At 38.6% G+C, this 26,732-nt stretch overlaps 1 protein-coding gene across 5 annotated transcripts in view; it reads left to right on the top strand.

The window, feature by feature from the left end:
* ERCC8 (ERCC excision repair 8, CSA ubiquitin ligase complex subunit) overlaps positions 1–23,578 on the top strand; it is a 34,939-nt gene extending 11,361 nt beyond the window's left edge. For all 5 annotated transcript variants that reach the window (XM_035309258.1, XM_035309261.1, XM_035309260.1 and 2 more), the window contains 6 exons: positions 132–198; positions 2,657–2,760; positions 4,141–4,265; positions 13,939–14,136; positions 19,311–19,397; positions 21,806–23,578. In XM_035309258.1, the coding sequence (XP_035165149.1) occupies positions 132–198; positions 2,657–2,760; positions 4,141–4,265; positions 13,939–14,136; positions 19,311–19,397; positions 21,806–21,874 (650 nt within the window). In that variant the 3' untranslated portion in view covers positions 21,875–23,578. The remainder of the gene's footprint in view (positions 1–131; positions 199–2,656; positions 2,761–4,140; positions 4,266–13,938; positions 14,137–19,310; positions 19,398–21,805) is intronic.
* Positions 23,579–26,732: the final 3,154 nt, after the last annotated feature.

The raw sequence follows: 26,732 nt of genomic DNA, 5'->3' as shown, positions 1-26,732 counted from the left end.
TTATTGTTCTGGATTGGTCTGTTTTATAGACTTAATCATTTGGTTTATTTTTAGTCATTTATGTAAAATAGTGTGTATAAATATAAATATTTTCCTAGAATATAATATAAGCTTTTTCTTACTGTTTGTAGGTCACAGGCAAGAAGTACTGGCAGTGTCTTGGTCCCCACGTCATGAATATATTTTGGCAACAGCAAGGTAGAGATGCTGCTCTACTGTTATATACAATAAAAATGTCTAATGGCAAAATTTGATGTATTCATTGTGAATGTACTTTACAATTCAAATGCACTTAGAAAGTTAGTCTTCATTTTTCACTTTAACTTATTTTCATTTTCGTAGATCTTACCCCAAAAAAGCAGCCTGAAGAGCTATCCAAGTTATGCTTACTTTATAGGAAGATTGTGCTGAATTTTGAAAATAGTAGTAGCGTTTAGAGTTACAGGCAAATTATATAGCAATATAGAGATGCTCACTTCAAACTGTTTAATGGTATGCATGTTGCTAATCTGTTTTTTAACAAAGTAACACATACTTAACTCTCAGTACCATCCTGGTTAATCATGGTCAGTTATGTCAAATAGCACAGGTAGGTTAGCTAAAATTATTCCCAGCTTCAGTAATTCAGTCAGTATGAATTGTATGTTGATAATCTCAGGCCATTTTTTTCACTGTAGTAATTTTCAATGTAAAAGATATTCTTGGCTTTCCTATAGCTTTTGAAATGGTTAGATATGATTTTTATGGCATTACTCAGTTTTTTGAATGGCAAGTTTTTTCTTTCGAATTATAGAGAGAAATGGCTGATTTTGTTTTTGTTTTTTTAAGCTGAGAGTGAAATTTGAATAATTCAATTACAGAATTCAAGTCTGTACAATTCATTTCAATGACAGGATTACATGCCCTTGGTTTGGGCTGCTGTGCTTTTAGAAGGCTCAGAAGAGTTGGGAACTTTTTTAACAGTGTGATTTTGTTTTAGCAAATGAAAAACTGTTGCCTTGTCTTTCCATCACGCAAATAGTAGCAATTTTTGATATTTATTAAATATTTATTTGTTGACATCTCCTTAAGCATTTTGCTTCAGAGTCATGGAACTATAAAATCTACCTATCTTGTTATGTTGCGTTATGGTAATTGCATGTTAAATATGTTTCTCCTGGCTTCATTTCTTGATTTACTACTGATTGGACTTTACTACTTGTTTGGACTAGTATTTCCTAATAACATAATGCAGTCTTTCTGCCTGCCAAGACAAATATGGATAAGACTTGTCAACACTGAAGTAATGAATATAGAAAGGAGAAACTGACCAGTACTACTTTTTTTTTTTTTTTTAATCTTTTTTTCTAAATGTTTTCCATTCTCTTCAGTTTCAGGCAATAGAGATGATAAGCTCTTTCTTTCTCATTAGAAATGGCTTGAAAAGATTAGCCAATAGACACTGTATCATCAAAACTGGATGACAGGCTTTTGTAATAAGGAATCTCCTTATATGCCGTTGTCAAGAATATTTCAGTGAACTACCTGCAACTGGTTGCTCACTTTATGATAAGCTCAAACCTCAATGGCCTCTATTTATGGTCCTACAATATCTGTTTGTAGCAGAGTAATGTGTTAGCTTGAATACCTCTTGGAAGTAAACAGAACCGGCCTGTAGTAGAGGGGAGCACAGAAGAGCTTGCTTTTACATTAAAAAAACTAAACATTAGCTTTGTTGGGTGTAGAACAGATGTGGAATAATCTTATAGGTGGTTGTTTTTGTTTTGGTCAGTCAGTATATGTCTACCATATGTGTTTTCACTTTGTGCAGATCTAACTGGGGAATGAACAGGAAAAGGCGTGTTTTACTTCAGGTAGAAGATGGCTTATCTAAGAAGCAGCTTGGTTATACTGTCTTTGTTTAACTGGAGTGAAAAGTGACCTATGTTTTTGGTTGTTTTAATCGAAGAGGATGGTTAATTTGAGGGGAACTGTACCAATCATTTTGGTAAACACATGCACTTAGTGCATAGAAAATGGCCTTTTCTATGAATTTTTCTCACGTATTTGGAATCTTGTGGTACACATAAAGCACACTAGTGGAGTGCTCAAATCGAGGTGCCAAAGTGCACTGCCTGCAGTGTAGCTGTCTGAATCTGTACAGAAACCTATGCAATAGTTAGGGTAGGTTTTGTTGCTGGTAAAGATACAGTTAAACTTGGTCTTTCCCTCCTTGTGCCAGTATGACAATGTAGACAGACCCAGTACATTCTTACAGAAGCCAGCTGTCACACTGTTTTTTCAGTCATTGTGCTGTATGACAACTGAGCATGTGACTTCTTAGCCAGCCTACATGTAGGTAGCCAGCTTGTGTACCAGTGACACTATACTGCTGCAATAGCAAAAGCAGTTGCCTGAGTTCCCAGGCAACCATTTCACTCAACTTAGGTGCCTAAAGGGTACCAGCTGTATTTATTAATTCATATAAACAGAAGTCTGAAGTCTGTCTTAAAATCTCTTCATTAAATTCTATTGGCTTAAATGTGACTGCATGATGCGTAGTTCAGAGTAGTTGTTGGACCAGGGTGAGTGCCAGGTGGGTTGGGTAAAGTCAGATATCGACCTGGGTGAAAACATTTTCCCTAATGCATACATCAGTGAAATTTGTTTTTCTTAGTGCTGACAGTAAAGTAAAATTATGGGATGTGAGGAGAGCATCTGGATGTCTAACTACGCTTGATCAGCACAATGGAGAAAAGACCAAAGCATCTTCTGAGGCAGGTAAAACAGACCATAACTGGTAGTAATCCATATGTAACTAGCTTTCTTATATTTCGTAAGTATGGAATACTAAGGCCAGCAAGGACAGTAATGATAACCCAGCTGTTACCTACTGCATAACACATTCCATTGAATTTTTTCAGGTACGTCTGTTACAGAGACTGTGTTTGTGGTTGGGGATATTGTTTAGAGACATCTCCTTGACAACAGGATTGTGTCTGTTCTAAATGTTTTTTCCCTTAAAACGGGAAAATTTGCCATCCATTTTATGAGCAGAAGAATTCATTGCTGATGTAGATTAGGTTTCATAAAATCAACAATCACTTCATACCTTATGAGCTGTTCCAGTAGTTAATTACCCTCTCTTAAAAGCAAGACAAAACAAATAAAACCCACAAAAAGAACATTCCTTTTCCTATTTAAATTAATCTTGATTCCAGTGCAAGCCACTAGAATATTTTGTCTCAGACAAGGTGCTATAAAATCAATTATGTTACTTAATTATATCCTATAGGGTATATAACAGAGTTTAGATTTATGGTAGTATCATTTAGCTTCCTGTAAAATTAAATCAAACTTTTTTTCAGTACATCACACATTAATGGTGCCTAGTATCAGTTCTTATTAGCTTACAACATCAACTTATTTGCATGTGTTTGTATTTGGTCACATTCCTATGCCTAAAAAGCAAACTAAATTAAAGGGAAAGATTCAGTACTGTAGATTATAGTTCATAAATTTAACTCTAGATCAACTTTAGACCAAAGATACTTAATTTTGGAAAGCCAAAAAATTACTTGAACAGTCTCTGCTCTGAGGTAAAAATACATAGTAAGTGGTATTAAATCACAAAGTAGAAACTGACTGTATATTGTGGTTCTGAATGAAGGAATTTTTGTAGCATAATTCACAGTGATTAATATTGTTGGAAAACAGATAATACTTCTTTTATTCTTCTTATCCGATGAGGTATATCTGAATCGTGTACTGCAGTATAATGCAGACAGAGATACCTATTCTATTTCTCAGTGAGTTAATTTGTGGGCACCATAGTTGTGCTGTGATAGAATGGAGCTGGATTTTAGCACTTTATCCTACTTAAGAATGTGCAGTTTTGCCAGGTGAAATCAATGGAATGCATTTCTATTAAGCTATAAGCAATATGTGCAATGAACTGTTGTATATACCAGCTGTTTATTATTGTTTTTCTTTTAAATTAAGTGACCATGGAGAGAGTCATGCTTTTATAAACCAATAGTTAAATTATTAATTTACTTATACATTACCATTTAAACAGTACTTCAAGTACCATACCTTTAAATGCCTATACAAAAAAGAAATTCCTCTGTAGAAATCTGAACCAGCTCTTTTTCCTGACAGCAAATACAGCTCACAATGGGAGAGTTAATGGTTTATGCTATATGAGTGATGGGCTTCATCTGTTGACCATTGGTACGGATGATCGGATGAGACTCTGGAACAGCTCCACTGGAGAAAATACATTAGTAAGTTTTCAAGGATCTTCAGTTATTATTTTACTTATATTTGATTTTAAAAGGTCACATATTTGTGTAACTGTCGTTACAACTTCAGCTGTTTATTCATTTTCATAAAGGATACAGCTGCTTAATCACATTGAAGACTTTTTGAGCATTTTCTTTTCCAGAGTTCTTTTCTTATTTTTGTTCATTAAAATTAAATATATATATATATGAAGAAGCCTGAGTCTACTTGAAGATTGATTGTTAACTTGAAGTTCATTATTTGTAAGCATAGCTGAAAATACTTCAGACAGTAATGAAAAACTTGATATACGGTGACTGTTTGTAGAATTTTTTACAGTTGCCATTGTACTATTTACAGGACACATGTCCATATCAGAGTGTTTCACTAATTGACTGTCTGGATTTCTTGCAGCTCTCCTTTATGTTTTTGTGGAATCTCTCCTGGGGAGTCTTAGAACAGTGTCAAAATTTTCTATCCCTCTGTATTTGCATCGCAACTAAACAAGAAGAAAATCTCTTCTGATGCTCCAGTGCTTTCTATGGCCTGTTTTAATATTCTAATCAGTAAATAAAATTGTCTCCTATATTTAAATTGAAAGAAGGACACAATAGGTAGCTCAATTTCCATGGGATTTTAGCTAGTCATGGGAAGATGGTCTGTCATTGATGTCAGGATAATAAATTTTATCTTTGTCTTAGAAATGTTTTCATAGAATCACAGAAAGGTTTGGGTTGGAAGGGACCTTAAAGACCACCCAGATTCAACCCCCTGCCATGGGCAGGAACACCTCCCACCAGACCAGGTTGCCCAAAGCCCCATCCAGCCTGGCCTTGAGCACTTCCAGGGATGGGGCATCCACAGCTTCTCTGGGCAACCTGTTCCAGTGCCTCACCACCCTCTGAGTAATGAATTTCTTCCAAATATCTAATCTAAATCTTCCCTCTTGTAGTTTAAAGCCCTTGTCCAACTGCTGTAGTCCTTCCAAAGAGTTCCTCTCCAGCTTTTTTACAGAATCCCTTTAGGTACTGGAAAGCCACTCTGAGGTTTTCCCGGAGTCTTCTCTTCTCCAGGCTGAACAAGCCCACCTCCCTCAGCCTGTCTTCATAGAAGAGCCACTCCAGCCCTCTCATTCATCCTTGTTGCCCTCCTCTGGGCTTGTCCAATAGGTCCACGTCCTTCTTACATTAGGGTGCCCAGAGCTGAATGCAGTCCTTCAGGTGGGATCTCACAAGAGTAGATCAGAGGGGGACAATCACCTCCCTCCACCTGCTGACCACACTCCTTTTGATGCAGACCAGGACAGGTGTCTTTCTGGGCTGCAGGCTCACCTTGCCCACTGACTGTGAATTTTTAATCAATTGATACCCCCAAGTGCTCCTCAGGGCTGCTGTCAGCTAATTCTCTGCCCAGCCTATCTTTGTGCTTGTGATTGCCCCCATCCAGGTGTGTGACCTTGTTGAATTTGTTGAGGTTTGCACAGAGCCACCTCGTAAGCCAGTCAGTTTTAATTCTGATGCTTAGTTTCAGAACAGGGCAAAAACCATTCCCTGTAGGCATTTAAATGAAAGCACTTTTCTGTCCCCATGCTACCCATATTTGCCAGCTTGTTCTCAGTACTTTATATACAAACATCTTTCTGTCTTCAAATCACCATTACCAAAGTGGATAATATAGTTTGTTCACTCTACTACAACCAGCTGTGTCACTGTTTCTTGTTTTTCTGTGCCTGTTAGTTTATTGGCTTGTTTCATTGGCTGTTCTACTTTTTTTTTTTTTTTTTTTTGGCATTGAGTAGCATGATTCTATCTTGTTATCTAAGGTCCAGATTTATTTTGCTCAGTTTTCTTTATTCACACACCTTATCCCTTATCTAGAGGTAATCTTAAAATAATTATAAGACAACAGCAGACAAATGCATGTGAATGTAATATGTGCTCATACCACAGTCCTTTTATTTCCCCTGCTAGCTAGTCCTTTTGAACATTTTTTTTTCCTTCTTGCTAATACCACCTTCCCCCTTCTCTTTGGCTGGACATACAATTATATAAAGGAGCCTGCACTAAAAGCAGGTGACTATATTGAATCTCTCACCACACTGGGGGAAAATGTACACAAAAAAGTAACCTCCGTTTGCTTGTATGCATCAGTTTTTTTCTACATCTCTCCACCCAAATTCCTATATATGCTTCCTTGCCCAAATGTCCCAATTTTTTATTCCTGATTTCAGCAGTAGTTTTTATCAACAAATAGAGGTTTTGGTGGATACCTAGCTTTTATGAAGAGAAAGAGAACCACACAACAGCAGATAGGAAACATGAGTACTTCTCTGTAAACTAGCTTTAAATACTTGATAACTATGTCAAGTTTGGCTTGTACTCTTGTGGGGTTGAATATGCAAGTAGGGTTAAGTGCAAGTGCTAGAAACAAATACAGATAAGTTTCAGCTGTCCTCCCAAATTTCTCAAATCATTAATATAGGACATTTATGGACCCTTTTCCATAAAAGTTGGCTATTTCGTTTTTGTTTGTTTGTTTGCTTTCACTGGGAGGATTGTTTTGTAGCTGGGATGCTTAAGCTAGAAAATTCTGACTTTGAGACAGATCTGAAAGTGGCTGCTGTCACTTCATTGTTTCCATCCGGAGAGTCCACAAAACAGCTTGGGTTTGGAGGGACCTTAAAGATTACCTAGTTCCAATGCCCCTGTCATGGGCAGCGATGCCAACCACTAGATCAAGGCCTCTTCCAGCCTGGCCTTGAACACCTCCAGGGATGGGGCATACAGAATTCTTGGCAACTTGTTCCAGTTCCACACCACCCTCTGACTGAAGAATTTCCTCCTAAAATCTCATGTAAGCCTCTCTCTGTTAGTTTAAAACCATTCTCCCTTGTCCTGTCATTATCTGCTCAAGCAAAAAGTCATTCTGCATCTCTCTTATAAGCCCCCTTTAAGTATTGGAAAGTTGCAATGAGGTCACCCCAGAGCTTCTCTTCTCCAGGCTGAACAGCCCCAGCTCCCTCAGCCTGTCTTCATAGGAGAGATGCTCCACCCCTCTGATCATCCTCATGGCCCTCCTCTGAACTCGCTCTAACAGGCCTGGGTCTTTCTTGTGCTGGGGGCCCCAGAACTGGATGCAGCACTCCAGCTGGGGCCTCACAAGGGCAGAGCAGAGGGGCACAATTCCCTCCCTCCACGTGCTGGCTACCCCTCTGTTGATGCAACCCAGGACTCAGTTGGCCTTCTGGGCTGCAAGCACACACTGCTGGCTCATGTCGAGCTTCTCATCCACCAGAACCCCCAAGCCTTTCTCCTCAGGCACACTCTCAAGGACTTCTAGTCCATGCTCATGTCTGGGATTTCCACAACCCAGGTGCAGCACCTGGCACTTGGCTTTGTTGAACCTCATGATGTTTATGCGGGCCCACTTTTCTAGCTTGTCCAGGTCCCTTTGGATGGCGTCTCTTCCTTCTGGTGTATCAGCTGCACCACTCAGCTTGGTTTCATCTGAAAACCTGCTGAGGGTGCACTCGATCCCACTGTCTATGTCACTTAATAAAGATATTAAACAGTACCGGTCCCACAACAGACCCCTGAAGAGTCTCAGTGGAGAGAGACAAGGACCAAGAGTCCTGAGTTATAATTTTTTGTTTTGGTTAGTTAGTTTTTTTTTAAAAAAATATTATTAGAATGCCAACTGATTTATGTTTTCAACTCTTCTACTGAAAAAAAATAGTATATTTTTATGTGGATAGTCTACAGAAATACAAATGACTGTAATATCAATTTAAACATTGAAAAAAGCACATAAGTTCTAACATTTAGGTATGAACAATGAAGAGATATTGTACCTGCTACTCTTTTTCCTTTTTGTGAATTAAATACAGTAAAAATTGTGCACCTTTTTTTTTTAGCTTCCTTGAATTAGTAAGTTAGAAGAAGAAACTAAGTTGTGAATATTATAGGAAAAAATACTGAGAAATGTTAAAATGAATACAGTTTAAGGTCTGATTTTTGGGTGGTCCTGGGTGGACCTAATGATCCTTGTGCGTCCTGTCCAACTCAGGATATTCTGATTCAGTGTGTCTTCCTAGCACATCTTTCCATGTAAGATTAACTGCTTGAGAAAACTGAAACAATTAGATCCAAGGTAGCAAGTGCGTTTCAGCTGCAATTTCATTATAACTAAGCTGATGAAATGCATCATTGTTGTTTCAAGGAATAAGACAGCCTATATATATGTATATATTATAGATATAAACACTGCTCTTACATATATAAAAACTGCATTTCTCCCCTGTCGCACACTTTAACTGGCATGCCTTTGCACAATATGGCACCTATGTAGCTAGTGAACTTTTAGTGAGCTCCTTAGAAATAATTGATTATTAATCTGTAGTTTGAGCTGTTTGGTTCAGTTCTTTATGAGGTTGGGCAAGTTCCAGCTCTGGTATGAGGTGACACTGCAGTTTTAATACAAAGCATGTTTTTCCTCTATGTTGAAAGATTTTTTATTTTTTTATTTTTTTTATGATTGATCATTCTTAATATACTCCGCTGGAGTTAGTCTAACAGGAAGCATTTGGAGAAGTTTGCACAAGGAACAAGCTGCCAGTGCCACTGTAGGATGCTCACATCCCCGTCCATTAACAGCACTATTCTACAGAGTGGGGGCATGGAAGTAAAACAGGAACTGTGCTTGCAGTGTTGAGAAAGAAATACAGCAATTTTGGATCCCCTTGTGGAAGTGATACTGTAGCTTTCCTGTAGAAGACAACATGATGTTCTTCCCTCACTACCCTAATATATGTGGTTAGTGCCTTTATACTTCCTTTGGGGATATTAAGCCAATTAAAACAGTGCACGTAACCAATGCATAATGTGTTTTCGCTGATTGCAATCATTCCACAGCTAAGTGACAATACAAAAAGTCTGATCAAAATAAAAATTGAACTGTGAAGATCAAAGAGAATGTACCCTATCAATTAATTTTATTGAATACCATATAGTTATTTTTGCAGCAGAATTTCAAACTGTGGTACAGATACACTTATTTAGCTGGTATGTAATAACACCACTGAAACTATAATTCTTTTTTAAGGTTAGTTATTTCAAAGAAGAGACCATTTTGCATGGCAGTTTTTCAGTAGTCTCAGTAACCAACAAACGTCACAAGCTGTTCAAAAATACTCCTAGTTACATGAGTAGATGATAGAGAATAAACATTGTAATTGGGAAAAGTGAATTGTGGTTTGAACATTACAAGAGATAATGAACAGTTTTCCTTTACAGTTATAAACTCAGAGTATGGGGACTTCTTGACAAGATTTGTTGGTTTTCATTATAAACCAGTAATAGCACTTAGTGTCTTTTCTTTCCTTTTAAGATAAGACCCCTGTGATGAATCACTCAGTAAAACATTGGCATAAAACAAAATAAAGACATGTTATTTGTTGCCACGGAAAAAGGTGTAAGTTCTAAAATGCAATGATTCAGCATCCCATCCCTGTTAAGAAACCTACTGGGCACAAAAGAGAATCAAGATGCTGAAGAATGTGTGCAAAGAAGAAAATGTGCATCACAAGTTTAAGCACCTTCATATAATGCTTAACAAGTCTTCACAATGGTTTTCTGAAGTCCTTCTATACCTCAGTGATAGATCTGTCTTCTTTTTTCTTCAAATTTGAATATTCCTCCATCAAAAGATACAGAAATTAATCCATGCACGTGAAATTTTTGAGCAGTAAGACTAGCTTGGGGCCTAGTGGATTGTTTCTGCTAGTAAAAGAAGTTAATGTTGGAATTGTTCACATCTTGTGTGCATCCTTTATTGCAAAATGGAATACAGAGCACTGATTCACTGAGAATAGGCATAATCAAATAGGAGGAGGCAAATTTTTGCTTCTTTCTTTGTGCAAAGAACAAAAACAGTTTTTATGATCTTAATTCAGTTCTTGATTTGGCAGCATTCTTTCTTTTCCATCGCATCTCTACCAACAGAAGTGTTTACACTATGTATATCCAGATTTTTTTTTCTTCCTAGCCTTTACTCCTCCCTTTTATTGTACATGCCTTTGCTATGAGTAGTGTTGTGACTTGGGAATTGTGGCTCTTAGAGCTGACATGTTATGAAAAGGACTTTAATTGCTCTTTATAGGCACAGCAATATGCCTCTTAAAAGTGCTAGCATTAACAAGGCTTAACACAGTCAGTGTTTACAGACACTATCTTTACAAAATGAGCAATAGTATCCACAAGGGACATAATGTAATACCCATATCTCATTAAAATATTCTCTCAATATAAAAAAAACAACCTATCTGTATGCTAATAAAACTCTTTCTTCATACACACTTTTATGATGAGAGAGATTTTTCTTTAGACTCCTTTTTACTAAATTTTTCTTACATAAGTGCTCTTAGCTATGAGCACACTTTATTTAACCTTACAGCAACAAGTAGTCTCCCTCCTTGCCTGGCTCATCCTGACTGATCCTTGTATTTGCCTCAAATGTATGAAGGCAATCAACATGGTACAGATCAGGAACCTGGCAAGGAAAGACATCTGTTTTAGAATATTTACCTGACAACATTTAAAAATGTGTTAGCTTATTGTTGAAAGATTTCACACTGAGAAACACAGATTTTTTTTTCACTAAAAGCCATGGAAATTAGAGAGCTTTAAAATTAACCCAGGGAGCTTTATTAACAGCGCATATACAAGTAGGTGTGCATTTTTGTCAAAGAGCAATGGTTACAGAATGATATTATTTGAAAACAAGATCTGTATAATGCTATGTAGTACAGTGAATTTGTATGTCTTAAAATATTGTTACTTTTATTGGAAAGACTATTTCTTTTAAATCATGAAATATTTTGTGAATTTCAGGCATTTGTAGTTGATTTCTCCCTCTACATTAAAAAATATGGTTTTTTTTTTGGTCAAAATTATAATAGTTTTGATTAAGTTTATTTAGGTGTAAGGCATACTGATGTGATGGTTTCATGCTGATGGCTAGCTAACTCGGGCATGCAGCTCTCTCACTCCCCTTCCTCAGAGGAACAGGGAGAAAACATGATGAAAAAAGGATCATGGCTTGAGATAAGGACAGGGAGATTACTCACTAATTATCGTCAGAGGCAAAACAAACTCGCATAGGAAGATTAATATAATTTATTGCCTATCACTAGCAGACTAGAGCAGTGAGAAAATAAAAGCAAACTAAAACCACCTTCTCTCCATCTACCCTCTTCTACCTCCTCCCCTCAAGGGGCACAGGGGAACAGGGAATGGTGGCTGCGGTCAGTCCCTGACGCTTCGTCTCCATTGCTCCTTCATGGTCCGTCTCTGCCCCTGCTCCCCGTGGGGTCCCTCCCACGGGACGCCGTCCTTCCCAGACTGAGCCTGTGGGGGCTGCCCACAGGCAGAAGCTCTTTAAGACCTGCTCCCACACGGCTCCGTACCATGGGGTCCATCCCCCAGGATCAAACTGCTCCAGCACGGGTCCCCCATGGGCGGCAGCTCCCCCCAGACCCCTGCTCCTGTGTGGGCTCCTCTCCACGGGCTGCAGCTCCGGCCCGGGGCCTGCTCTTGCGGGGGCTCTCCATGGGCCTCAGCCTCCTCCAGGCCACATCCACCTGCTCCAGCGGGGGCTCCTCCACGGGCTGCAGTGTGGAGATCTGCTCCGTGTGGGACCCATGGGCTGCAGGGGGACAGCCTGCTCCACCAGGGGCCTCTGCACAGGCCGCAGGGGAACTGCTGCTGCCTGCCTGGAGCTCCTCCTGCCCTCCTGCTGCACTGACCTGGGGGGCTGCAGGGCTGCTTCTCACTCCTTGCTCTCCCAGCTGCTGCTACGCAGCATTTTTTTTCCCCTTTCTTAAATATGCTCTCGCAGAGGTGCAAATATCTCCTATGGGCTCTGGCCAGCAGCAGGTCCCTTTTGGATCTGGCTGGAGCTGGCTCTTATCTGACAGGGGGCAGCTGCTGGGCCACCCCTGCAGCCCCCCCGCTACCAAAACCTTGTCACGTAAGCCCAGTACAGCTGTTCCTGTAAATACGCTTCTGTATTTTTTCATGAATTACTTTTGATATATTATAGAGAACCTACTTAGACTGCTGTTTCCAACTGCAGCGTTTCCCAGTTTGGAAACAACGCTTTTAACCTTCAGGAGCTTTTTATCTGTATAAGACTTATCAAGAGCTTGGATGTATAGATGCTAATAAGCTATTCTTTGTAATGCTACTTTCATTTTCAAGGCACTTCACACAACTCATAAGCCAGGGTCACAGAAATGTGGCATTTGTTCTTAGCCCAGGTGTTCTTACAGTGAACAATACTGAATTTCTTGGTGGTGAACTCCAGGTTTCAGCTGCTGATAGAAGACAGGCATTTTTCATAGAATAGCATGGTTTGGAGTGGAAGGGACCTTAAAGACTGTCTTATTCCAATGCCTCTGCCATGGGCAGGAACATTTTTTATATGGTCAGGGAATTTTTGTTTATCATTCTTAACTAGTAGATAATATTTTAACAAATTATTAAGCTCTTTTATCTTTGACATCCTTTACTCATGCCATCCTTCTGCTTGCCCTTCAGTTGTTTTCAGGCTGCTTATTATCTTCTGTCATTTCTTGCTAACTCATGAGGGAGAGATGCAGGATCTCTGTGTTGCAGATACTTTTCCTCTGTTCTTTCTTCCTACAGCAAAGGATGACGTACTGAGAACCTCTTGAGCTAGTTCTTGTGTTGGCTAGACTGGTGTTTCTGTTCTTTGCTATCCTATTGGTGCATGCACTTCAGAAGTTTAGTTCTCTGCAGCATTGGGTGACTGATAAAGGTTACTTACAGAGTGAAAAGTAATGGCAGGTCAGTTTTTCTTCAGTCTGTGGGCAAAAGTCTTGCAGGAAACTGGTGGGATTTTAAATATCTTTCTGACATGAATGCACTCAATAAAAGCTAGGCTGAGACCACTAACTTTACACTTCCTGCTGAAATTGTAAATAAAACCCTGTGGCTTGGCCTACACCCACTACCAACTAGAAGAAACATTGTTACCTTCTTCCTTCTGTTCCTATTTGAAAATAATATTTAGATGTGATGTATCAATGTTTTTTTGTGTGTGTGCACTTGGCATATTGTAAGGAGAACTTGCTGTGAAAAGGTAATTGCTGCATCTTTAAAGCTTTAAATTTTAAGTATCCAATTGTTGGAACCTAAGATAATATGTCTTATAACTGTATAGTGTTGTGTGTAATGAGTTCTTTTAATGGTTTCAGTATTTGAGAGAAAGCAATTATGTTGTATCATCTTGTTGTATGTTTAAGGAGGTAATTCCTGAACCAGTTCTGATTTCAGTGGTAGTTTAGGTACTCAGTGTAAATCTGGCACATAACAACCTAGGCAAATTTTATTTCTAAGTGTGAAATTGCTGTTTTTTAGGCATATCTTTCTTTCCCTTCCTTAAAGTTAATATGAAGGCGAGAGTGAACATTAACAGGACAAAATTATTCTCTTGATACACATCAGTAATTGGGAATCTCAAGGGTTGAGTTAGCATTGTGAAGCTTACTTAATGAATTTTATTGTGTATTAATGAAGAAATAAAATTTATCTTTTTATGTAAATTATCTCATGTTGTTTTAATTAATAGCTAACTACATAATCTTTTATTTTGCAGGTGAACTATGGCAAAGTCCGCAATGAAAGTAGAAAAGGACTCAAATTCGCCATTTCTTGTGGCTGTAGTCCGGAGTTTGCCTTTGTACCATGTGGTAGTACTATTTCTGTTTATACAGTTTTCTCAGGAGAACTGATAACTATGCTGAGAGGACATTATAATACTGTTGACTGCTGTGTATTTCAACCTAACTTTCAGGTAAGTAAAGTATTGGCAAAAACCTGGAATATTTATGCAGATTGACAAACCATATGCAGAAAAAGAATCATTTTCAGGGAAGAACTTTAATCAAAAAATTTGACTAAACAGAGAGTTCTGTGGCCTTTGTATTGACTGAAAAAAGGTTTGGTCAAATTCCTGTGATGGCCCTTTGTATGCTGGGTTCCGTCCACTATTCATTTCTTCTCACATACGTAACTTTCCATATTCCTATAATAATTTTTGGCAGTATATTGCTATTAATACATCTTATACGTTAAGACTTTTTCGTGTTTTCTGTAAGAGTGAAGAGGAGGTATTTGCCTTTCCCTGAAATACCAAAGAATATTCACAGTAAGAAAGAATGTGTTGTTCGTTGAGGTGAAGTGCATTAGTATTACATGCAGTACTGAGAAACCTCTGAAGTATTTAGCTAATATAATCTTGTTCAGATGTCTGTAGTTATACCCATCACTGGATCTACGAACAGTTTCAATAAAGTCATTGAGAACCTGGTAAGCTTCTTAAATTAATCTGAAAATGTTTCATCTAAGAGATAGCGTAGCATTACAGGGATTTGTGGCTATGCCAAACTTTTTTATTTTCTTTCAGAGTTTTCCTTTCCTCCTGTGGTATATTTTTCTCACATCATTTAAGACTTAAGAGTAACAAAGACCAATTTGTCATGTGATATTTTACAAAAGATTGTTCTTATGGCTTGTGGTGTGGCAAGAGCAGAGTAAAGGTTAGCATGGATTTTAAGTTCATTGTATACTTGCCTTTATGTGCTGAGGATTGTGCCTAATGTTCCAGCTGCTCCTTTCTAGTCTTTCAGTTCTAAAATATCAGGCAGAAATATTTTAGTCAAGAAAGGGCTAGCGGTACTTTTTGTGACCTCTTATAAAACACATCAGAATTTAATCTAGTGGCTCTCGCTTTGAGTCCTGTAACTTTGATTTAAACACAGTTTCCCTGCCACTGAGATAGACGTCACAGAAAGTTTTAAACAACTTACAGAGATGAGTCAATAGAACCAGGGCTTTACTACACATGGTAAAATATTCTGGAATGTCAGGTAGAGTATCCACTGGAAGGTGGAATATTCATGTAATATCTAAGATACATCTTTTCTGGATTTAGTTTCTGTTTATTAGTTCTTTTTGACTGTTCTTGACTAGAGTAAAAAGCCCTATGTCTTTTTAAGAATAGTTTCCAAATGAAAGTGATGGTGTGCTTATATAAAAGTCGTTGGTATTCTTTTTGATAAGCTGAAGAGATGAGACTTCCTAAATCTCAATGTATATCACGTTTTCCAGTTTGGAAATGCATCTTTCTGTGTTGTGCTTCCCTTTTAAGATCCTTAGAAAACGATCACTCATGATTTGTGAGCATGTGTACATCCACCCATGAGCTGCATTGGGTGGGTGCTCAGTCACTGTAGCTGTAGGTTTATGTTGACAGAAACTTCATTTGTTTATCCTCTGTGATCCCTGACTCTCTTTTAGACTCACGCTTTACCACAGTACATTTCTGCGTTCTTGAACTGTGGATGCATTTTCTTTTTCTTTAAATGTCCTTGCCTTTGGTAGTATTAAATTGTTTCTCTGATGGAATCACATTATTATAGTCTTTGTGTCAGCACTGAAGGTAGTGGCAGTGGTATTTCATCTGTTTATGTTCACACTTGTGCTTCCAAATAGCTCGTTCTGTCTTGAGACAATTACATTGATCAGTCTTCATATAATTCATCTAGAAACTATGATTTCCTAGTTACATCTCCTTTTTTTGAGAATGCAGCCATATTTGTAAAATATATAGTTACTTATTCTATTTTACTCCTGCAAGCAATATTAAGTCAGTATGTTAGAGAAATTCACAACTGTGCATTTCTATTTTCAGTTGAACTAATTGTAAATAAAATCAATTTTGCTTGGTAAAACCTGATTATTTGCAAAATGTTTTGCTTTATTTTATTTATATTCCTAATATCTTAACTCTTCATTAACCAGTTCCTTTACTCATGTTTCCTCTGTCTTGTTTAAGGTTAAAGAAATGTCAATTCGTTCTTCAATATCTGTATTATTCCACTTACTTTTGTTTAGTTTTTCTGAATGGTGTATTAGCTCACTTTCTGCTTTGTCATATTTCATTGTTTATTAAGACATAATGAGGCCAGAAGTTATCTGAGACAACTCTTCTAAGTCTCTTTGCAAGTTACTCACCTAATGGTGACATTTTCTCACAACTTTCTTACTTTTTAGCACATCCAAAACTGGTAAACTCTGTTCATATGAAACTAGGTCTACATCTGTTCTGTGTAGTTTTTACTATTTCCACCTAGTAGTTGGTCTCTGTCTTTGTTAGTTTTTTTTTTTTGTTGTTGTTGTTGTTTTTCATTAATATTATTTTAAACTTTTTTTTCTTTCTTTCTTTAACCCTCCCAAACTGCTTTTCCTACCCACCCCCAAATTTGGTCAGTAGTTTTTCCTTACTGTTTTTCCTATGTTCAAAGCTTCTGGCTAATATTGATTGCAGCCAGTCCTTTACTTTCTTTCTGTTTATTTAGCTGTATTTTAATCGTTATCATCATTTCAACTCATAACTGGCCTAGTCTTTAAAGGCACTTCAACATTGCACCAATTTTGTATCTGAGGTGAGAAGTTTCTTCTGTTTGATCAGAGCCATGTAATCAATATGATGCCAGATACCCAAGCAGCTAGCTATTTGCAATCCAATGATATTACTCTTTGTCTGTTCTTATTAGGTCCAAATTAATTAGCAGGTTTGTGTGGAAAACCCTTTGTGTTTGAGATACTGTGTGGAGCTATTTCCACAGGGTGGTAAGAGATTTAGTTAATGTGTGTATATATCCCTTATGAGATCCTGGGAATAGAGCCATAAAATCCACTATATTATTGTTGGCCTATTTTTTTTCCTTACGTAAATCTCTCTGTGAAGTTAATAAGACGTTAGTCTGCTTGAGTAATAAGAACTGCAGAATTTGGCCCATTAATAAGAGCCATTAATCTAATCAGAGGTAGGTAATTTCAAGGGTGGTGTGGAAGAGGAAATCCTCATTGTGAAATCTTTTAGATGATGTTTACTGTTCGATTGAATATGCTGGATACCATTGTGCGATGTTAACTGCTTAAAATAATTTAAGTAAACAAACAAGACTTACGTTTCCCTCTCAGAAAAAGAAGTGAAGTAAAGCCCCACGCACAAATAACATGTCATAAAATATTAGCCATGTCTCAGGAACCACTGTTGTTCTAAATTATAGTTACTTCTATTGTTCAGGAAATGCCAATGACATCTGCAAAGGTATTTGGCAAATACAGCATAGGACAACACGTAAAGAAACTAAAAGTTAGATTCAGTCTTATTGCAACCTTTCCTCGGAGTTTTAAAGCATCATATGGAAATATTACACTATACTGTACTGTAAACATGAAAGGAGCTTTATCCGCTGGCACCTATTTTGACTGACTTTGTGTGAGTCACCATTTCACGCTGTAATAATTAATTGTAAATATTAGTCAATGCAGTGTATATTAACTGAAGATCTTGCAATTCCAGGATCAAAAAATGAGACAAGTATTAATAAAGATTAAGTGGAAGTATGCTGATGTCCCCATTACATTACTTACAAAGAGGAATTTGGGGGGGGGGGAGGGGGGGAGGAGTTTCTTGTTTTAAAGTTCAAGTGATATTCTGCATCCTGCCAAAAAGGGGATGATTGAGTAAAGTACTGCTGACAGGATGAAGTGAGATTTGACCTGTACCTTGGTGTAACTTTGACCTGTAGTCTTCTATTAAGCAAGATAAGTAGGTTGTTTCTCTATCATAAAACTATAAACTCTAAACTTGTAAGTGTTTGATGTGTGAGTAACTTCATTCATGGGAGTGGTTTTACAGAAGTGAGTATGTTAGCTCACTTGAATAAAACTACCCAGTAATACCCAAGACTAAATGGGTATTTTGAGGAATTAGGCATTAAGTTCCGACACCAGCAGTGTAATTCAGGCAGTTCTAGAATTAAATATAGAGAATACAGAAGGAGACATTCTGCAAAGATGGAACTGGAATAGTTTATTGAATTTATGTTGAATCAACATATAATAATTATGCACATATGCACAGTTATTATCTTGGGTTCGGAAGCCAGCACGTTTAAAGCAAAGCTTTTTTAATGTCAGCCTTAATACAGAAAAAATATTTTGTGTATCTCTCTTGGGCAGTTTAAACACATGGCAACACTCAAGTGTTGTCAGACATTTTATATAATAAGCAGGAGTATGACTAAAGATTGAAGGCATAAGAGAATAACTTTGTGCTTGTTCATTGGGAAAATATAAGTATTGTTAGTGCAAAATGTAATGCAAAGGTCGTGCAGTATTTCTCATTAGCAAAACATTCTCAGTTTGCAATGACAGAGAAGTTCATATACAAACGAACTACATAGATAAAGCTGTATTTGACTGTTAGCTGTTCAGTGCAGAGACTGTTTGCTTCCATGTGTTTGCAGGGTGCCTTGCACAATGGGATCTCAGTCCTTTGTCATTACCATAATAAATAGGGTTATTTATATTAAAAATAATAAATCGGTCTTTCTGATCTCTGCCTTACCAGCAGGACACAGGTTTCATATTGTTCTTTATTTGTTCTTTTCCTTCCCTAGGCATACTGAAACTATGTTTACTTAATACTTCTTTGCTCCATACTTATGCACTCTGCTGGCATGTATCTTTTTAGATGATTTTGAGTTGATTCATACTTTTCAGTTACATTAAAAAAATGTTTCCTTTTCCCTTTTTTTTTTTCCTTTTCTTACTTCCCCATTGACAATAAATCATCCTTTATGCTTACTAACTTTTAAAATAGATTTCTGTTCAGGACCCATGAAAGAGAGAAGAAGAAAAGTGCATTTAAGCAATAAAGTTCATTCAAATAAGAGCTGTAGTGTTTTGGTGAGCAGTCTGGGGAAATACCAAAACTTACTCTTTTTGCTTAGCATATTTTTAAAGCATATTGTTTATCAAGATTATATTACAAACTCGAGATGATATATTTGTCTTTATTTCTAAATAAATATGTCATACACTTTTTTTCCTGAACATTGGTTGGTGTCCAGTATATTTGTATAGGAGTCATTTTTGATTGCTCTCTTAAAGGAACTCTATAGTGGTGGCAAAGACTGCAATATCCTCGCGTGGATACCAGCTCTTCGAGAGCCGGTTCCTGATGATGTTTCTGACAAGGTAATTATAATTAATATTTTGTCAGTTTAGACTATGTTTTTTATGACTGTTATACTTGGGGGGGGAAATAATTACATAGGAAGTAGGTGTTAGATCATCAGTATTTGTAGCAATTGCTGATTTAAAGGAGAATCACCTACTGCTTCAGAGCAGCCGTCTGGTTGTTGTGGGGTTTTGAGAGGGCTTTTTCATTGTTAGTCTCATATAATCTTTTGCAGATATCTAGCTTCTTGTTTAATTAAAAGTAGTACTTGTCATTTGGCTGTAAGTCTTTCAACTTTGACTTTAAGTTCCTTAATTTCCATACTGTTTTATGTAGTTTATGCTATTTTGGAATTGGAAAGGTATTGGAAGGGTTTCAATTTGTTTAGGAATATACAGTTTACTAAACAATAAGATTAGGGGTGCTATACTTCACACCCAAATATTTTTGATGCAGAAATAGGAAAAAGAAGATTCTGGTAAGCTAACTGTAGTATCTGAGGCAAGACATTCAGGCTGTTATCAGGAAGATCATTAAAGCAGTGTTTTCCAAGAGTGTATGTTTTTCCTCTTCATATTAGATCCAGGCCATAAAAATTGGAATTAACAGTTTGAGGGGAGGGGAAGAAATTTCTAGATAATGAGAAACTGAAACCATTCACAAAATCAGAGCATGGCAAACTATATTTGTGTTAATAAATCAAGAGATAGTAATGTTTTGGCTCATAGCATACAAAAAAATCCACTTTTTTAAATTTCTGAAATGTTTCATTTTGTTGGGGAAATGATAGGAATTGTAACAGTTTTGTAACATTTCTTTGCTTTGAAACACAACATATTTCAAAACTATCCTACGTTTAAGCAAATTTTAAAAAGTAGCTTCAAAAGTTGGACAAAGGCAAAATGTGTTCAACTGACCTGAAATAAACATTCTTGTTTTAGCTGAGAATTTTGCTATTGGCAAATGTATTTTTTTTTAAACACTAAAAAAAAAAAATAAACACAAAATACATTGCATGACTAGCTCTGATTATAACTGCCACTTTAAGTATGACGTTACAGAGCTGTCAAATGTGCCATTGTTTTGAAAGCTGTTAAGCTGCAGTTGTTATTTGCAAATTTTGTAAATTAGCACTGCTTCTGAAAGAAGCAGTTCTGCCCTCCATCAGTTACTAGTTCCTGCTACCTCTCATGAACAGACACTTGAGTGCCGGTATGTGCAGAATCTGAACCCAGGACAGAAGTAAAAAAGAAAAGCAGTTTTACCCAGAATCCAGACTATGATTTAGTGCAGTGTGTGATCGCATGAACCATTGAGTGGATGCAAAGGAAGCTGAGCTGAGAACTAGCTGCTGGGCAGAGAATGGATTGAGAGCAGCCCTGAGGAGAAGGACCTGGGTGTGTTGGTGGATGAGAAGCTCAACATGAGACAGCAATGTGTGCCTGCAGCCCAGAAAGCCAAACGTATCCTGGGCTGCATCAAAAGAAGCCTGGCCAGCAGGGCGAGGGAGGTGATTGTCTCCCTCTGCTCTGCTCTCATGAGGCTCTGCCTGGAGTTCTGCATTCAGCTCTGGGGCCCCCAGCACAAGAAGGACATGGAGCTGTTAGAACAAGTCCAGAGGAAGGCTGGAGCCTCTCCTACAAAGACAGGCTGAGGGAGTTTGGGTTGTTCATCCTGGAGAGAAGACTCTTGGGAGACCTTATAGCAGCCTTCCAGTATGTAAAGGGGGCCTACAGGAAAGCTGGGGAGGGACTCTTTGTCAGGGCGTGGCATGATAGGACAAGGGGGAATGGTTTTAAACTAAAAGAGGGTAGGGTTAGATTAGATAGAAGGAAGAAATTCTTTACTGTGAGGGTGGTGAGGCATTGGCACAGGTTGTCCGGAGAAGCTGTGGATGCCCCATCCCTGGAAGTGCTGCTCAAGGTCAGGCTGGATGGGGCTTTGAGCAACCTGGTCTGGTGGGAGGTGTCCCTGCCCATGGCAGGGGGTTAGAACTGGGTGATATTTAAGCTCCCTTCCATGCCAAACCATTCTGTGTGTCTCTAAGTGGATAGAGGCCAGGACTACCTCTTGAGACACTAGTGCCAAGTTATACGAGGCTAGTGAAATTATGATTCAGAAACCAGTGACACAAAACAAACAGTAATATCTACCTGTCATATCTATCTATCATATGTAAAGCTTTCAGCCAGTGCTTTAGATATTTTTGTTGAAAATGTAATTAAATATTGTTTCTTCTTATAATTTATCTTGTCTCAAAACAGCAAAATGGCCCAAGAAGTAGTTAACAAAAAATCCAGTACCCATAAGACACACAATAGTTTGTCTACAAATAGTAGTTTAAGAAATGCCTTTAACATTGACCTTATTTGATTTTATTATTTTTAATTAAACAAACCACTGAGACAATTTTTATTTTCATTAGTGTCTGCCTCAGCAGCATTTAAATCCAGCATATGAAGATGCATGGAGCAGCAGTGATGATGAAGGCTGAATTTCAATTACATGGTGATATAAAATTGACATTCAAGCACTGCATTCAAGGACTTTATCTACAGAAGTGGATGTTGTCAGATTTATTGTGACCAGATTCCATGTAATGCTCTGTTAAAAGCAAGGTCTTTCAGAAATAAGTTTCCACTTTTCTCTTTGGTTTTGTTTGTTTGTTTGTTTGTTTATTCACTGTTACTGTCACATCTAAAGGATTACTTTTTCAGATTTACTGATATTTATACTGACCCTTTTGTATTTGTGTATTTTGTTCCATGTTGAACAACTGATGAAGAAAAAAATAAAAAGCCCTTGGGACCAGTTAATATTGCATTGTTTCTGGTATCATTAATACATAGCGAGATAATCCCTTTCTTTCAGAGAGAGATGATACAAAGTACTTTGCCTTAAGGAGGACTAGGTCAGGGTTACTTTAAGTTTATTTTTGCAATGTCTAGATGGAGTGGAATGGGTCTGTTTTCAAGTACCTGTGCTTTTGTGGTGTTCTTTTGCATTTAATTAATTTTCAGTTATATTCAGCTCTATTCAGTTCAGAAAGAGAGGTATAGCTGGCATTGTCTGTTCAAAATTTTTTGTGTGGTGATCCCATCAGCTAGTATCTTAATCTGTCCCATAAAGTTAAGAACAGAGATTAATTTTATTAAAGTTTTTATTGCTCATGCTAAGAGGTTTTCAAGATCAGGTGTCTACGTATGCCTTGCTCACATCACTTGCCAGTATGAAGAATTCCTGGACAGAAACAGGCTTGAGGTATAGTATAAGGCGAAGAATGGATCATAGGCCAAGACATATTGAATGTAGTCCTTCAAAACTGCTTTCATCTGAATTACTGGTCCAAAGACCTTCTCTGTTTTGGAAAGGAGGAGTTTTTTAGATTCATTGTCTAATCTCAGTCACTAGTTTGTACCTCAGACGTAGCCTAATCACCAGTCTGAGACCTCAGCTGGAGATTCCCATCAGATTTCCATACAGTTCTTCCAGGAAAAAAATGCCTTTCAAAACAGATGTGATGCTAGGAGCAAAAGTTCAGGCAGAAGGAAAAAAATACTGTATAAATAAATGAAAGAAAATTAGTTAATCTTTGTATAATGTGCATTGTTAGGCCGATTATTATGCATCCTGGAATTAACTCACTGTGCTTTTGTATTTTAATATCTATACAAGATAAAGACTGTTTCTATATCAGTCTATAAGTGGAATAATACAAAGCGAAGAGTCGGCATATCAAGGGAATGTTATGATTAAGCAAGTTTCATACATAGTACAAATTTGCTGAGGCAGACCTAAAATTTAACTTGACCTATTAGATTGATAGTTGGTAGGTGAAAGACTTCCAGAAGTTTCAAAGGAAGTTAGTTTAAGGACCAATCTATCATTTTACAAGACTAGAGAAGAGAATTTTCTACTTTTTTTTTTTTTTTGATGATAGTTTTCATTACCAACGGTGTCTGTTCCATCTAAAAGTGGAAAACCTGGGGAACAAATTTGAAGCAAGATTACATATTTTTATTTTATTTTATTTTTAATATTATTAAGGGTGACTTTTTTTGCATGTGATAATTGTTCATTTCAATTTTGTATATTTCAACTGCAATGCATGTGTTTGGTATTTGATTTTCTAAAATGTTGCTCAGTTAGTCGTAGCAAAGCTCCTTATCAAAGAATAAATTAATTATTTTTTCAATCACTTTTCAGTTGTCTGTAACATGACCATAAATGGTGTTGATGTAAGAAAAAAGGTTCACAAATGCACACGCACACCAAAAAAAAGGCAAGAATGCAGGTCTGTGGTGGCCTTGGAATGGTGTATAAAATGGGAGAGGTAGAGAAATCCAAATTTATTTAGAAAGGTGAGAAATTATAAAAGCAAAACCCATAAATGAGTGTTGTATTATTTCTGTTCTTTTTTTTCCCATGCTTTGAACACAGTCATTGAAGTTGGAAGGATCCACTGAAGATCATCTAGTGCAAGCTCCCTCCTTGAAGCATGGTGTAGTGGTTTTACGTGGCAAGGTTTTGGTAGTAGGGGGCCATAGGGGTGACTTCTGTGAGAAGGATCTAGAAGTTGCCCCATGTTTGGTAAGGGCCCCACTGCTGACCAGAGCTGAGCCAATAAGTGATGAGAGAACATCAGAGCTGAGCCAACAAAAAAAAACACACTGCGCCACACAGCACCTGGGAGAGTGAGAGGAGTGAGGAACAGCCTTGCAGGCGCCAAGGTCAGTGAAGAAGGAGGGGGAGAGGTGCTCCAGGTGCCAGAGCAGAAGTCCCCTGCGGACTGTGGTGAGACCCATGGTGAAGCAGGCTGTCCCCCTGCAGCCCATGGAGTACCACGGTGGAGCAGGGTTCCACGCTGCAGCCCGTGGAGGAGACCACGGTGGAGCAGGTGGACCTGCACCGACGGAGGCTGCGGCCTGTGGAAGACCCCTGCCGGAGCAGATTCCGGGCCAGACCTGAAGGTCATGGAGAGGAGACCACGCAGGAGCAGGTGACCTGGCAGGAGCTGCTGCCTGTGGGGGACCCAGGTTGGAGCAGTTTGCTCCCAAGGGATGGACCCCGTGGTATGGACCCATATCTAGAGCAGTTCTTGAAGAGCTGCTGCATGTGGGCAGCCCACGCCTGATCAGTTCGGTAAGGACTGCATCCTGTGGGAGGGACCCCACAGCACAGGGGACAAGAGTGACTGAGGAGCGGCAGAGAAGAATTGCTATAGACTGACCATAACCCCCACTACCCCGTTCCCCTGCGCCACTTGGGGGGAGGAGGTAGTAGAGGGCGGTTGGGGGGGGGGGGGGGGGGAAGGTGCTTTTCGTTTCTTTCCTTTGTTTCTCACTTCTCTAGCTTGTTAGTAATAGGCAATAAATCTTACTGTCTCCCTATGCTGAGTCTGTTTTGCCCATCACGATAATTACTGCCCAATCTCCTCGTCCTTATCTCAACCCTTGAGCCCCTTTCATCGTATTTTCTCCCCATTCCTCTGTGAGGAGGGGGAGTGAGAGAGCGGTTGTGGTGGAGCTCGGCCGCCCACCTGAGTAAAACCACCACACATGGTAACCTAGAGCAGATCATTCTGGGCTGTGTCCAGCTGGGTTTTGATCATCGCCACAACTTCTGAACATGTTCCAGTGTTTGAGCACCCTCAGCAGAAGTTTCTTCTTAGGTTTAAATGACATTTTCTGTATTTCAGTTTGCACCGAGTGCCTCTTGCCTCATTGTTGGATATCACTGAGAGGAGTCTGACTTCCTCTTCTCTACACTGCCTTTTCTCCACTCCATCAGGTATTTATAGATGTTGATATGGTCCCCCTGAGCCTTCTCCTCTCCAAGCTAAATATTCCCAGCTCTTTCAGCCCCTCCTCATGAAGGATCACCCCACTCAACCTGCTGACAGCATTCTTCCTAATGCAACCCAAAATTCTGATGGCCTTCTTTGCTGCAAGGGTGCACTGTTGGTTCGTGGTGTGCAGCAAAACTCCCAGGTCCTTTTCAACAAAGTTGCTGGCAGGTTGATCCATGGCTCGTTCTGCTTCATGGGGTTGTTCTTCCCCAGGAGCCGCATTTGGCATTTTGCTTTATTGATCATCATGAGATTGCTGTTTGCCTGTTTCTCCCATGTGTTGAGGTCCCTCTGAATGGCAGCAGCAGCACAACCATCTGGTGTGCCAAGCACTCCTCCCAGTCATATGTCATCTGCAAACTTGTTGGAGGTGCATCCTGTTTTATCATCCAGGTCATTAGTGAAGTTGTTAAGCAGTACTGGCTCCAGTATGCACCTGTGGCATGTACCACTACTGACTGGCCTCCAACTGGGCTTTAAGCCACTAATTGCAAGCTTCTGGGCCTGGCACTTCACCCATTTGTCACTCTGTTTCACTGTCCACTTACCTAGTTTTTCAGCTTATGTATAAGGGTGCTTTGCAAGACAGTATCAAAAGCCTTACTGAAGTCAGGGTAGGCATCACCCACTGTTCTCCCCTCACCTGCCAAGATAGACGAACCCTTGGGGAAGGCTAGAAGGCTGATCAGTCATGATTTCCCCAGATGACTGCTCCCAGTCACCTTCTTTTGCTTCACGTGTCTGGAAATGGTTTCCAGGGTTACTTGTATTACCTTCGCAGGGAAGGAGGTGAGGTTGAATGGTCTGTATCCTCCTCCTTGACCTTCTTTGAGGACAGAATTGAATTTACAGTTCTCAGAAACCCCTCCTGCTTGCCATGACCTTTGCAAGATAACTGGGAGCAGCTTTGCAACAACATGAGCAGCTGTGGGTGCATCCAGTCAAGCACAACAGACTTGTGTATATCCAGTCTGTGCGGCTGTTCACTCACTGATTCTTCTTCACCAAGGGTGAATCTTTTCTTTCTCCTTTTGATTCATCTCAGGGACTTGGAATGGCTAAAGGCCAGTTTCATAAGTAAGCATTGTGGTGAAGAAGCACGGAGTACCTCAGTCTTTCCCGTGTCCTTTGTCTCCAGTTACCTTGCCCACGTTTTCAGTGGGCCCACACTTTACCTAGTAGTTTTCCTTTTTCTGCTTAGATACCTGTAGAAAGCTTTCTTTTGGCATTCACATCCATCACCAGATTTAAATCCAAGTGTTTTTTGGCTAAATATATAAAAAATATATAAATATACAAGAGGTGAAAGCAATATATATATATATGTATTTATATATTTAAATATACAATATAATATATAAATATACAATACAATATATATAAATACAAATATATATATATGTATTTATATATTGCTTTCACCTCTTGTATGCTTCCTATTTTAATATTGAGTTTTGTCAGGATCTGCCTTTTCATCTGCACAGATATTCTTCCACCTTTGCTT

The sequence above is a fragment of the Oxyura jamaicensis genome, chromosome Z, assembly GCF_011077185.1.
Source record: "Oxyura jamaicensis isolate SHBP4307 breed ruddy duck chromosome Z, BPBGC_Ojam_1.0, whole genome shotgun sequence".
NCBI classification, from domain to species: domain Eukaryota; kingdom Metazoa; phylum Chordata; class Aves; order Anseriformes; family Anatidae; genus Oxyura; species Oxyura jamaicensis.
This window is presented reverse-complemented; position numbering and strand designations above follow the sequence as displayed.